Source organism: Glandiceps talaboti, chromosome 3 (assembly GCF_964340395.1).
Source record: "Glandiceps talaboti chromosome 3, keGlaTala1.1, whole genome shotgun sequence".
Classification (NCBI taxonomy): Eukaryota; Metazoa; Hemichordata; class Enteropneusta; family Spengelidae; genus Glandiceps; species Glandiceps talaboti.
This window is the reverse complement of record NC_135551.1, coordinates 5,621,500-5,636,648: the sequence shown is the minus strand read 5'-3', so window position 1 is coordinate 5,636,648 and position 15,149 is coordinate 5,621,500. Positions and strand designations below refer to the sequence as shown.

The 15,149-nt window shown below is 33.6% G+C and overlaps 1 protein-coding gene across 2 annotated transcripts; it reads right to left on the bottom strand.

Annotated features, from left to right (window-relative positions):
• Positions 1 to 2,155: 2,155 nt before the first annotated feature.
• On the bottom strand, positions 2,156 to 14,754 carry LOC144432531 (uncharacterized). 2 transcript variants are annotated; one of them, XR_013480727.1, is made up of 8 exons: positions 14,418 to 14,754; positions 12,342 to 12,512; positions 11,708 to 11,889; positions 7,346 to 7,464; positions 6,295 to 6,339; positions 5,740 to 5,850; positions 4,033 to 5,067; positions 2,156 to 3,951 (listed from the first exon to the last, which is right to left on the bottom strand). XR_013480727.1 is itself a non-coding variant. In XM_078120757.1 (7 exons), the coding sequence occupies exons 2-7, from the start codon at positions 12,464 to 12,466 to the stop codon at positions 4,969 to 4,971; spliced, it is 681 nt and encodes a 226-aa protein (XP_077976883.1). In that variant the 5' UTR covers positions 12,467 to 12,512; positions 14,418 to 14,754; the 3' UTR covers positions 2,156 to 4,968. The 2 variants fall into 2 exon arrangements, 1 of the variants encoding a protein (XP_077976883.1); XM_078120757.1 differs by having other exon boundaries at positions 2,156 to 5,067.
• Between the last annotated feature and the right edge of the window lie 395 nt (positions 14,755 to 15,149).

Genomic DNA, 15,149 nt, shown 5'->3' with positions numbered 1-15,149 from the left:
TTGTCATAATTTGACTAGCCTTAGAATGTTAACATTAGGTACAGTTTATTGGTTTGGAATGTAGACCAGAGACATATACACATGACTTGGAGACTTACAGAGTTGATTTTTCTATCGGGCCGACAAAATGTCACTGACCTACTGTAAAACCAAAAAGGGCTGACCCCTATCAATTATATATAAAACAAGATGACACCCCCCCACTGATATCATATTCTGTAATCTGACCTGACCTGACCTGACCTGTACCTGACCTGTACCTGACCTGCATTTTGTACTGACCGATTTAGAATAAATGTAGCAAAACATATTACTATTATTAGATCTTGCTATCGCAGTGTGGTAATGGTATATACATGTACAGTTTTGTTTTCGTATATGCATGGTTGTATCAAACAGAAAACTACTAGTTGCACGGTATTGTGAAATTCACTGTTCTACATAAATAATTTATATCATAAATGTGGCCATATGATGAGAATATATTTATATTAGATTTTCAATTGATAAAACAACTTTACTATATTTTACTACTTGAAAAAATAATGAGAAACAACATATACCAAGCTCTTGTTTGGAACTCAATAAATTGGAGAAAAAAATGAAAACTGTGTAAATCTTTGTTATTATACGTACAATAACATTATTTTTACATACATTTTTAGGTTTTTGCAATTTGTTTAACAAGCCTTCATTCGAAGACATAGTCCCCCAACCTGTGTGTTGTATTGTGTAAGATGTTAGCATTTTGGTAATTTTATCATGGGAATGCTTTTTTAGATCTAGACTTTCCAGGAATGCAAAAGTTTCTAGTGTTGGTTTTCAGCAATAATATTTGGCCATCTTAAGTGTGCAGCTAGAATGTAACCCTTTCTCTCTCTTCACCTTGAAAATGTTTGTCAAGGTCAAAGGTCATGGTCTCATTAGAAAGCTCATCATTGATAATGTGAGGGTAGGCACTTGAATGGTGTCCATAGACTTTTCAAGATAACAGGCAGAATGATCTTTTTATCACAAATATGGCTGCCATTTTGGTATACAGGTCAAGGTCACGAAATTCAGTGAGTACTTGCATATGCCTCACATAGTCAAACACAAGTCATGATTAAAAATGTGAACAATTGAAATGTTTGATTCTAAAAGCTATGAAGAAACCCAAATTTGGCTATTTGACCTTGGTGTCACACTTGTAAACCTTTGTTTAGGTGGAGGTGGTAGGGGGTTTTGTCATATACATGAACGATGTTTAAACTTGTATATACATTTTTAGCAGGTACTTAAATCAGAACATTTTTTAGTCTCAGCCTTTTTATTTGTCTGTCATTTTATCATATCCTAGTTTTTGTATCTTTTGTGTTTTGACTGTGAAACCACACCGACTTCCATTGTCAACTTTTTAAGTTTATATGTGGCAATAAAGTTATTATTATTATTATTATTATTATATGTGCGTGTTTGTGCATGTGTCTGTCTGATTTGTGTTTGCCTCATTCTGGTTATATTACAATGGTACATCAGCTCTAGATCTGTGTTAGGAAAGAGGCACAATGTTGCAGAAGCTCAACACCCCCTACCCCCTCCCCCTAAATAAACGAACTTCACAAGTGTGACATAACACACTCATATATAATGTATATAATGTAAACCATGATGAAAACTGTAGCAGTCACACCACTACAATCGATGTACATTTGTAATGTAAAAACATGATGGTAAACACATTAAAAACTACTGGGAACCCAGCACTGTGTATCACATTAGAAGAACATTTTTATCAACTTATCAACATCTGAATAATGAAGCTGTTATCATTGAAGGTGTGAATTTTTTTGAAATTTGGTTAGAAGTGTGAAAATGAAGTCCAGCAATCACTTTGACACCAGACCCCCTCCTCCAAATGAAGTTCGCTTATTGAGCTTCTGCAACATTGTGCGATATTTCCTAACACAGAGTTGATGTACCATTGTAATATAATTGGAATGATCGATGCAAATACAAATCACACAGGCATATGCACAAACACACAAACACATGTATCCATGCCTACAGCACTACTGAACATCACGTCAGTTGTGCTAAAACACTACACTACAAATCATGAAAACAACTTTATAGTAAATAGATATTTATTCATTATTTTCCAAACTTACATTTCACAATTGATTATTTCCACAAAGTGATAGTTTTTCTGCAATTCAAATTGTTCACGGCAAGGATAAAGTATTTTAAGCCTACTTTGTCATTCTGTAGACAGTACTAGACGTTCACCTAATGAATAAAAACGTGAAAAAACTAAAGATCTGTCAATGTTTAACATAAAGCTATAGAAATGTAGAAAACTTTACAAGATTTTAATACTTTTAAAGAACTACTTCTGTTGTGGATAGTTGGCAATGTAGTTGATATTTATATTAAAAGAAAGGAAAGTTCAAAGAGAAGTCAAGATTTCTAAAAGGCCTGGATTTTAATTCTAGATTCCTGCATTAGTGTTATTATATCAGTGAAGTAACAGCAATTACATTGGGTCATTCTTTTGTCGTAACAATTACATTGGGTCATTCTTTTGTCATAACAATTACATAGGGCCATTCTTTTGTTGTAACAATGACATAGGGTCATTCTTTTGTCGCAACAATTACATTGGGTCATTCTATTTTATGGACCGTCTTTCTCTGCAGCTTCGTCAGACAACTGTTTATTAAGGTATTAGCATTCACTGTGATAGTACTAACTTCTGATTAAAATAAAATGATCACGTTAGCATGGAAACACAAGAATCCATAATTTCTATGTTATCAATGATTATCTGTATTGTATTCTTGTCTAATTAGCTGTATTTGTATTGTATACATTTATTTTAGGGCCCCTGGGAAGATTAGGCTGGACCTAACAGGGTTACCCATTTTCTTGTGAAATAAAAGTCATTATTATTATTATTATTATTATTATTATTATTATTATCATCATCTGTATTTTTCTTGCACCATTGTTTGTGAGAGAAGGACAGAAAACTGAGGTATTTCCTTTGAAGTAATGTGGGTTGGAATACTTCATCACTTTCCTATCCATATAGGTATTATTTATGATGAATCCCATTTTCACAGGTCAAAATGGCAGCCCAACGTGATCTCTTATCATTTGATTTCATTACAAATTACTCCAATGTCTACAGTATAACATGTTTACACTTTGATCTTGGTTGATGAAAAGCTTAGCATGACGTAAAACAAAGGATTATTCAGGCAATAATATCAAATTGAACAAATAGCTAACCATAGTATACATCAGGTTTTTACAGATTTCAATCTTAAGAATACACGGTAGCACTATCAAGATTCCTCAAAAATTATCTTGGCTAATTGTAGATGCAACATGTAAATATCCCATAAACCCTTGCAGTATGGCTTCTTTACAAGATTGCACAGTTGAATCAGTTACAGAGGTGTTAGTTTATCACCCAAAGTCATATATATTATGTAAGTGTAAGTTGATAGCAGTAATCATCACAAGTGTACTACAGACAGATATACAAGTCTGATATGACTGGACACAGAACTGATGAAGTAGAAATCACAAAGGGATTGTAGAACTTTGCTATGACATGAGCTTAATGAAAGATGTCATTAAGGTAATATGTTATGGAAGCCAATGGACTCTATGATTTACACAAACTGGAGTATACCTGTTTCACTATACATTTCAGATGAATATATTTCTAGTCATGAAAATCACTTTTCCACCATTGCTAATGAAAGTACCAGTTCACAACTTTTATGTAAATATGACTGACTATGTACACTACAGTTTTCTCCCAAAACAAGGTAACAGGGGGGTGATGATACCACTTGTAATTTCCGAGTGCCTTCTTGGTTGTTTTTAATACTGATAAGCTGAGTGAGTGCATTTTTTTCTTGGGAATAAGGGTTGCTGTTACAGCATATTAACAGGTACCTGTGGGAATAAGGGTTGTTGTTACAGCATAACAGGTACCTGTGGGAATAAGGGTTGCTGTTACAGCATATTAACAGGTACCTGTGGGAATAAGGGTTGCTGTTACAGCATATTAACAGGTACCAGTGGTATTCTATTTACTTCATTCACATCAGTCATCCCAGTATTCAGATATCCTAGTACAATATTTTAATATTTTAGTCTCTGTACATGTATATCCAAATGTCATGGAAATGCCTATCATATGAAGTTAGCTATATTATGCCCTCTAGTGTTGGTAATTCATCATTAAAGTGGGTATTGTTTTTACAGAATCATCTGACCCCAAGGTCAATAGAAGAGTTTGAAAGTTCCCGATTCACCCTTTTGTTAGGTTACCCTTGTGTTGAAAGACAGCAAGACATATTGAAGAGCATGCAATATTCAGTATTTGAAAATGATCAGATACCAAACAATGTCTCTGTCACTCAGCACCTTTATGCATGATAAAACGTCAGCACATCGAGTCTCATATTACTACATATGTGTATGGAACAGCTCTGAGGAAAAATGACTGACCAAAGACAACACAGCGAATTTTGAGAGAAATCGTATCAACAAGCACAGAGATATGGAAAGTTATAAAAAGGAAGAATATTTGGATCAACCATAAAAACTGAATACAGACAAATAGATCTCAAAGCTTTGTCACATTTTATATATATGATTTCTACCACAATGTACTGCTTTGATCTATATTCGGCCATCTTGGCATGGAGTTCGGCCATCTTGTTTTTCAGACTCTTTTCTAGTGTATTCTATGACTCCTTCAGCTGACAGTTTAGCAAGTCTGAGTAAACCAGTAAATGTTAAGTTTTTACCAGTTTGCCCCAGAATCATAATACTACAGCACCTTTGGTTGAATGAAAGGTTTTCTTGAGATTGAAACTCTGTAGCTGTGCTAAATGGCTTGTTTTGACATTTGAACCTGAAATTTACAGTCAAGGTCATTCGTACGTCAATCCATATGAACTTGTGTCATTGGTCATGTGGGTATACAACTTTTAACCATGGTCTTGCTATATACTGTGAGCCATCAAAACCTTCAAAATAATTGTCAACAGCAGGATGAAAAATCTGAAGAAAAATGGGAAAAATTGGAAATTTATAAATTATCATAATATAATAATACATTTTCTCTAACAAAAACTGAGTTAAAACTGCACTGAAAGTGGCACAAGCCGAGTTTATGTAAGGTGAAAAATACTTAAATAACACCACATTCCAATATAATGTTAATGTCAATGTCAATACATGTCTTCTATAACATTACAATTGTCTTCTGGTATTGTTTGAATAGTTGATTGCATGGTAGAGATTTCCTGAACATTTTTTGATACGTATGATAAATTACGTCATTGGATCTTTTATGGGTTATATCTTAATACCAGGTTTGACTTTAGTCAATTGCAAGTGACGGTTAAGTATGCTTCAGTAAGTACAATACTACGAGTGACTTTTAAATATACAGCAAAAACTACGCCCAAATATGTGTAAACTCAGCTTGTGCCCCTTTAAACATGAATGAAATCTAAAATCAGTCCCCTTCCTTCTGTGAAATTTTGCTATAACATCAAAAACATATATGTTACGATATTTTATGACATGTGCTGTAACACATGTTAATTTTCACTTAGATACTAGATATAATTTCAATTTTTGGCAAATAACTCATAGTGATAAAGCCACCTTTGAAATGTGTAATTTTCTTGGCCAAATAATGATGAATAATATTAATTCTATAATTACCCGGACATTAGCAATAATTTCAATATTTTCTTCTGGTATATATGTAACTTGTGCCTGTTCTCTATCCCTGGTATCTACCAAGATGGAATAATTGGGTTGATTTCTCCAGTGCTGCCAATAAAACACAGACAATTCATTATTGATGAAAAAGTAAACTATCTTCATCAGACATAGTCCCAACAAGGTTGGTATGGATGAGCTGTCTGTTCATGCTGTACCTTCCATTAGCTCTGTACAGTTGCTGACGAATGTAATATTTTTTCTTTGTACAGTTCACATTTACACTTCTGCTGTATACAAATCTGTAACGTGCCACATTCTCTGTTAGTATGTGTAGTGCATGAATACAGATTGACTGACTGATTGAAGATTACAATTACTAGGTAGGTCTTCCATTGTAACAGTATGTACATTTGACCTTGAAAGTTCGGGTCAAGGTCATTCAAAGGTGAATCTACATGAATTTTTTTAGCTGTTACTGCCTACACTGAATATACAAATGTCATGTTGGCAATACTGGTCTGGCAGTAATCTGCTAATACACATAATACTCACTGGTTTATCTTTAGGGTGCATTTGGTGAATCCATGGTTCTGGTGCCTGATGTAAAAAAAAATCATAATAATAGGAATTGAATGAACAATGGTCACAGTATTCTAAACAAAATTCAATTAATCTGGTTGTCAAAAGGCTCATTTATTTTCATTTCATATACAATGTAATTTGAAATGTTTCATTTGATTCAATGGTGCTGGTCAAATTTAAGTTACCACATTTAGCAATAACTCACTAACTCACTCACTCACTCACTCACTCACTCACTCACTCACTCACTCACTCACTCACTCACTCACTCACTCACTCACTCACTCACTCACTCACTCACTCACTCACTCACTCACTCACTCACTCACTCACTAACTCACTCACTCACTCACTTATCAGATTATAGATACCATAACAATGTCATCCCTTTGATACCCTAACCATATGCTTCACCTTTGACCTCATTCATTCCATCATTTTAATAATTATTGTTTTGTTGTTGTTGAAGGTACCATTACATAAAATCTTGTTCTTTAAAGTGGCCATATGGATGATGATTTTCTTTTTTTAATTTATAAAACAATTTTACCATGGCTTCCTAGTTGGAAAATCAATCTGAAATAACATTGACTAAATCTTTATTTGTAACTCAATACAGTGCAAAAAGCTAAAAAATATGTAAAAACTTTGTTATTGTATGTACAATAAACAAACATTTCACACATTTATTAATCTTTTGCAATTTAATGAGAAACAAACAAGGACTTGACATATGCTGTTTCACAGCGATTTTTCAAGTAGGAAGCCATGATAAAATAGTTTTATGAATTAAAAATCCAAAATAAATATGCAATCCTCATCTATACGGTCACTTTAAGAGTATTATTAGGTGTCCCACTCAACATATGTGTACAATATAAGGACATCTAATTGTATACAGTATGCACATTTTACCAGATTTCACCCCTTCCATTAAACTAGGCACCCAAACTTCAGCAAAAAACAGTTATAGTAGTTCCTAGTTCATTCATAGTTAAATTTTTCCATCCTGAATTCTTACCTTAGCTTTTTCATCCCATCCTATTATAATACCTCTATAGCCCCATTTTTTGTGTTTTATAACTTGACCAACTCGGTATTTAATATTTGATGGCCTGGGACTTCTAGGCGCTGGTGAACCTGGATAAGTGAAAGAGAAATTATGTGACGTTTGACCTTGAATGTTGGGGTCAAGGGCATTTGTAGGTTAATGAAAATGAACTTCTTTGCTCTTTTGACCAACCCTACATTTAACAGTTGATTGCCAGAGACTTCTTGGCTTTGGTGAAAAAATGAAAGAGGAATTATCTAACATTTGACCTTGAAAGTTGGGGGTCAAGGTCATTCAATGGCACCACAGGACAGCATCATTACCATACCCTTCTATCTACAAGCTACGAAAGCAATATTTATAGAAAATGAATTTTAAAATGAAATTGTAATGTCCGTTTTACTTGTAACTAGCCTTTGGTTTCTACAAAAGCTAAGAACAGCAGTCAGTATGAGGGTTCACATCCTTCATAATGTTATACAGTAACTTGTTACACATCACTATTGTGTGATCAAGGTCTGAAGTAGATGAACTAACTCCTCACAATCATTTCAAATTTACCATGATTCCAATAGTAACTACTGGTATCTTCAAATGAAAATTCATGTGTTGATTAGTCATAGAACTGAATTTATCTTTTTACTGTCAATCTGTTGACAACGACTGAAGTATGCAGTCAAAAATTTCAGGTAACAATTTTCAAGATGTGTTTGGAACAAAAGTTCAATTCGATATGATATCTACTGGTATATTTTACTGCTCATTATGATATTCTGTTATATTTTAAAACATCAGAACTTATTACATAACAATCTGAATTTATCTATTAACATAGCTACACTTTTGTGTCGAAACTTGGCCATAAATTGCATAAAATTTTAGACAAAATAAAATGTGAGAATTGTTGACGTCTGATTGCTGAAAAAAAAAAAAAATCATCCCTTTCCTCTGTCATAATTCAAATACAAGTAGGATGTGGAACCATGTGCTGTTTTTGTCAGACAAAATGTCAAAAGTTTTGTATTAAAAAATTTCAATAATTTACCTCATATTGGTACCATATTTTTATTCATAATTTTTAAAAACAGATACTGAAATTAATTAATTTATCAACACAACAGTTCATTGCATGATTGTGGCCTGAAAAATGGCAATTACATGTACCATATGGCCTAGCATGAACAAAATGCCAATACAGAAACTAACACTGTAGATAATACAAAATTAATTATGTTAAAAAAACAAAAACAAACCCTTGAACACATATATGGCTTTTACCAGTAAAGTCAATATCATTATCAAAATTCAAACAAGGGAATAATTAAAATTTTGATTTTTAAAAATATGCATCATATAAAGATAAATAGTTACTTTTTTTCTATAACAGTAAGTATGCAATTATTAATAACTATAGATACCTAAATATGGTTTATTTTAAATTGGTGATAAATGGTCACTGTTTGGTGATAGCTCTTTTAATTAATAAATTAATCTCATAAATAATAATTATATAGTAATAACTGGTAGTGTATGGATACCTATACATGGTTGAAATTAATTGGTTGGTGATAGACTTCAAATTAATTATATGCATCTTTTATGATATTAATAAATCAATATTATTATGATAATCTTAATTTAGTTGGAGATAAGATGAACATGATCTATACATAAAGAATCAATTATACGATGGTACCTTTAGATTAAAGTAGCCATATGGATGAGGATTGGGGTATTTATTTTGGATTTTTAATACCGGTAAATAAAACTATTTTTATCATGGCTTTCTACTTGAAAAATCATGTGAAACAACATATGCCAAGTCTGTATTTGTAACTCAATAAATTGCAAAAATGATTAATAAATGGGTACAGTCTTTGTTATTGTACATACAATTTTACACATTTTTTCAATAGCTTTTTACAAATTAAAAATCAAAAATAAATACCCCAATCCTCATCCGTATGGCCACTTTAAGGCAATAGTATCTTTCGATTAAATAAAAACTTTGTCAATACATGTAGTATGTAGCCAGATATATCTATAGATGGTTTTGTCGCTAAAATATCACCAACAAATTTCAGTAACTGGTATTTCCACCTACATGTACAATAACATTTGTTGCTTTGACTCTTTTTTGAGACAAGTTTCACAACAAGATTCTTTTTTTTTCAACAGTTGAGAAAAGTTTCTGAATCATGACAAAGTACTTACTGCTGTGCCATATTGTTGATAACAATGTGAAATCCCACAGACTATCAAATAAACAAATCACTTATTTGTTAGGCCAAAAAAAAAAGAAAAAAAGAATTGTTTCAGGTCAATGCCTATTGCCTTAAGTGGTGCAACAATGCAAAAATTTTTTTCTGTTGTTGTTGTTGTTGTTGTTGTTGTTGTTGTAATTCTCAATAAACCTGTCACTCAGTCTACTATTTATGGCAGTTACTGTTCTTTTTATTTAGTACTTCAGAGAAAGTGTGTGTATGTGGGGGCAGACGTCATTTGCTTGTTCATGATTGGCTCTGCAGTTGTCTTCACTAAAGCAGGGAGGGTTATTTTTGTGTTTTCCCTGTATTTGAAGACTACATGGGCTGGACACACACACACACAACAAAAAAGATGGACGAGGGGGATGTGTGCGTGTGCTGACCAGAAATAATTCTTTTCTTTTTTCTGGCCTTACATAATTCACTTTTTATTTTTGTTTCACATTATGCAACAGTGAAAATGTTATCTTAGTGGCAGCTTAGCAAAAAAGCGAGTTCCCTGATATATTTCACACTTTTGTCTTGTAGCAGGCATTTCTCATTTTTAAAGACCTGGGTTTCGATCCCATGTTTTCACATTAGTGTTATCTTATCAGGCAAGCCATAAGGATTACATAGGATTATTCTTTTGTTCTGGACCAACTAACAGGCAATTATGCAAATTTTAATAGTAACCTCTAACTGGGTCTTTACATATAATGAAATATTTACTAACAACTAAGTAGTCTGTAGGGTACACTGGGACGGGATAACCTATACATCGGCTAACTTTCGTGAGGGCTGGCTGATATATGTGTAGGTGTGGCATGACACACCATATCTTGCAGACTAACAACTGCATGTAGGATGTCTTAATCAAAAAAAAAAATATTTAGAGCAAAAATTATTGCCAGTAGCTTCAAAAGAAAGAGAGACATGTAAAATGATTTTTCTTTTCATGCATTTATCACATTGACAAACTATACAATATGCACCACTGTCACCATATGGTAGGTTAGTATTGTATGTGGACTGCACTGTCTCTATGTTGTCATTGATATACTAGTAAATAATGAGAATTCTACACTGTACATGTACTGCAATGAATCCTATTGTATAACAGACACACGTCATCAAACCATAAAACATATGGTAGTTATCAAATCAAATTATTTATTCAAATTTTTCTGCATATTCACAACAATTTTCAACATATCTCAGGTTTTAATTCCTAAAATTATACATTACTACTACCAAACCAGAGTGACTATAGACTTTCAATTACTACCAAACCAAAGTGACCATAGAGTTTCAATTACTACCAAACCAGAGTGACCATAGAGTTTCAATTACTACCAAACCAGAGTGACTATAGAGTTTCAATTACTACCAAACCAGAGTGACCATAGAGTTTCAATTACTACCAAACCAGAGTGACTATAGAGTTTCAATTAGGTGACATGATGTCACATACATCTCACAATGAATTGACGCAAACAAAATATAAGTAAGGGTAGCACACATGCACATACATGTAAAATGTTACATTTTATCTCACAGTAAACATAAAAACTTTTTGTGTTTGAATGAATCCTCCTAGTTTTATCTGACAGTGATGTGTTGATTTATGTTCACAGTAAATAGATAAAATGTATTATTTTACATGTATATGCTTGAGCTTCATCAGTGTTTGTATTTTGTTTATGTAATTTGTAACAAAAAACGTTGTGATGTATAGAACATCTTGCCGCCTATAGTCACTCTAGTTTGGTGGTAAAATCATATTTGCTCTAGAAAACATAGTCTATATTCAACGTGCACAAATTTACCTAATTATCTATTACAATAAAACACAAATATAGCTGGTTCTACTCACTGTTGCAAATGACAGGATTACAGTTTAGTATGTCAGGAGTTGGTAAAAAATAAGAGTTAGAATAACTCAACTTGCACAACATGTTTTTACAAATCTTGACCTGCAAACCATCACCCTCCCCATCAATTCTTCTTTCATCCCTCTCTCCATGCCATCAAAATAAAGTATTCTTCATGCACGTTTGTTTAAAATACAGCTTTAAAATCTTACCTCCAAAATAGCCATCTTTTTCTCTATACTTCATGACTTCCACAGCTGGTGATTCTCCTTGGTCATCGTCATCATCATAGTACTCTGATGCCTGGATTGTAGCTACCACCCAGTTACACCAATTCTGCCAAGTTTTTAATGTAAATATTTTATTTGTCCAACTCTGTAAACCTAGTGCAAGACTGGATATAAAAAGACACACAGATTACACTCTGTAAACCTTGGCCAAGACTAAGTACAAATAGAAACACACACACAGATTAAACTCTGTAAACCTAGTGCAAGACTGGATACAAAAAACCCCCACAGATTAAACTCTGTAAACCGAGGGCAAGACTGGGTACAAATAGAAACACATATAGAGTACACGTAGTTGAAACTTAGTTGAAAATATTATGAAATATTTTTTGAATATTTATGCCTGAAACTTTAATATTTATTGTCTTCATAAAAATCTTTTGACAGTTACACACCATCACTGTCTTTAAATAGAGAACTACAACAAATGTATGTTTTGATAAATATAAAGAATACAAATTTCTCAATTGTAAAAAGATGAACATAAACATATCTAAATCAGTCTATGTGTAAACAGTTTACTTTCTTTGAGTTGAAACAAACATGGAAGACTCACTTTCTAACTTCTTGACTTCGTTGTGAACTGCTACTATTGTTCATCCAATTGGAGATAAAATACTGTGCTGGTACTGCTAATAACAGTAGACTTAACTGTACTACAGCTGCTCTGTTCACAGGCATCTTCTAAAACATAGGCCATGTGTTTAACGACTAATGACATTCATCCCTGAAAAAAAACACAACACTTTGTGTTAATAAAGGGACACAGACCACATGAGAATAATTCTGTTTAGTTGAAAAAATGACATAAATGTAAATTTTGTTTCAACAGAGAAATTACACATATTATTCTACTTACTGAAATATCAGTAAGATCTGTTGCATCTCAATTACCCAAACTGAATGAAATGATTTCATATTAGATAATCTTTGGTGAAAGTACAACATACGGGTATTCAAAAGTACTATATTTAAATACTATCATATTTCCAATATCACCTACATGTAAGCACACGTCAGCAACTCACATACTAAAAAAAATAATATGATGGGGACACAGCCTGGGACACATAATCTTCTGGTTCTTTTCCTTTTGTGGCAAAAAAATAACTGAGGATAAAATTACTTGCCATACAAATATTTATACAGCACAATGTTACTGTATTTATTGAGAAACATACTTTTTGTGTACACAGTGTAGTGTCTCAGTTAATGGGTGTATTGGTGACTCACTAATAAATACAATTACATCCATGTTATAACACATGGCAATTTCATACCAAACATACCAAAATCCCATCCCCTACTTTGTGTTTGACTCACAGCAAAATTATTTGCATTCTGCAGCTGCTTGTATCGATGCTATAAGACCAATCATACAGGTATGATTACGTGTCTCTGTCACCATGCAGGGCTGACAATTAAACTTCCCAGGTAACCCATGGATGACGGGTGACGGATCAACTCGTCCCAATTTCAACTCGTCCCATTTCAACTCGTCCCACTCAACTCGTCCAATTTTCAACTCGCCCCAATTTCAACTCGCCCCATTTTCAACTCGCCCCAACTCTTTGCAATATAATTTACCTGTGCATATATGAAATCGAAGCTAGTAGTACTCAGTTTGAGGGTCTGTGGTATCTCGTATTCCACTAATGAAGTACCACTTGCGCTGTAAACACATACTAGTATACTACAATACTTAGTTGCGTTATCTAGGGAGAGGACCCGTACGCGCGGAAGTCGTAAGCGTGTCAGTCACTAATATTCTCCCTGGTTATTATCATTATTATTTCTTATTTGGGTTGTAAACATTAAGTCCTAATGTGAAAAGTGATATTCCATGACTGAGGAAATTTAAAGTTGTTGTGCTAGTATAAGTTCTAGATCTACCAAACTCTTAGCCAAAACCCACACCACTTTCTGCTACGAAATGTTCCATTTGCTACGCTTCGACTGGCTACGTAGGTAAAATCATGTAAATGTTTCGGTCTCCGTACTTCGAGTCCATGTATCGTTTAGATTTATAAACGTTTCCTAGTGTTGTTGGGGCGAGTTGAAAATGGGACGAGTTAAAAATGGGGCGAGTTGAAAATGGGGCGAGTTGAAATTGGGGCGAGTTGAAATGGGACGAGTTGAAAATGGGACGAAGTGAATCGCAATCTGGATGACGTACCCTGTATAATAATGCCAACTTTCTTCGAGATGATCGATGGGTGGAATTAATAATTGTATTGCTGGTAATTTGGTGATTCATATCATGTTCAAGACTAGTCCTGCTTGCATACGGAGTACATGTTACGTCGTCCCTGCCTTCTCCGGTGTTGAGGGTAATGTCAGTAATCTAGACACGTGCACCGTCTGCAAGCAGGACGAGTTCAAGACAATACTTTCTTCTTAGCAAGAATACGAACGTATGCATATCAATTTAGCATGTTCCATCCCACATACCTATCTTATCACAGTGTTTACATTTAATACAATCACCCGACATTACGTTTTTGTTATTGTTGATGTTAATCATTTGTTACACAAATACAATGGAATTTGCAAGTGTAATTACAATATACAAACGCAACCCGCTGCAATCGCACACTTCGTGCAAACAGAAAAGAACATTTTCAAAACTTACACGCTATCTCATCGAATACTGATACACGAGTGACGTGTACAAATCCGTAGGCACGATTTATCAGAATCACGTGTAAACTTCTTTGCGTCCCAAATCCACTTTCTTCTTTGCCCGGTGCGCGTTGTGTATGTTATGTTGAAGTACTTGTACGTGTACCTTTTTTTAACACAATCACAAAAATCTGCGACAATTGCCAAATTGACCCACTTTCTACAGTTTTACTTTACTAAGCAAATCGACACTCTAAAATTAACTGGAGACGATTTCCGCGGCGAATAACTCAACAGAACACATCTAAACACGGAGAGAAAAGTCACATAACACTCCACCAACTAATCAATAGCCTAACGCCACGACAACTTCCGGGATTGGAGGGAATCCCTTCCTCGTCCTAAAGATTAAATATAAGGAATTGAAAAATGCAAGAAAATATCTCTCCACAAATGATAAAAATAGAAATTTATCTGAATTTATATAGATCAAATGTAAATATTATAGTTGTATGCATGACATTATTTTCTTTTCAATATTACGCTATTCCAGATATGTAAAAATATTAACGTGTGGTCGAGGTTACAGCCAAAAGACTGAATGTCGTAACTTTCTTTACGACAATGAAAAAAAATCACCCAGCGCAACTACTTATGTGTTTATAGTGAGGCTTTCGAACTTTTTAACTTATATATTATATTTTGATTTAAATAAGTATCGAAAACTGATTTATCTCGGGAT

What these genes read in the sequence shown, in the direction of transcription:
- LOC144432531 (XM_078120757.1), bottom strand. Translation starts at nt 12,466, where the DNA reads ATGCCTGTGAACAGAGCAGCTGTAGTACAGTTAAGTCTACTGTTATTA. An exon ending in CGAAGTCAAGAAGTTAGAAA is followed by an intron (nt 11,890 to 12,341) that starts GTGAGTCTTCCA and finishes TTTTATATCCAG; the next exon opens with TCTTGCACTAGGTTTACAGA. An exon ending in AAATTATTGCTAATGTCCGG is followed by an intron (nt 5,068 to 5,739) that starts GTAATTATAGAA and finishes ATTTTTCTTCAG; the next exon opens with ATTTTTCATCCTGCTGTTGA.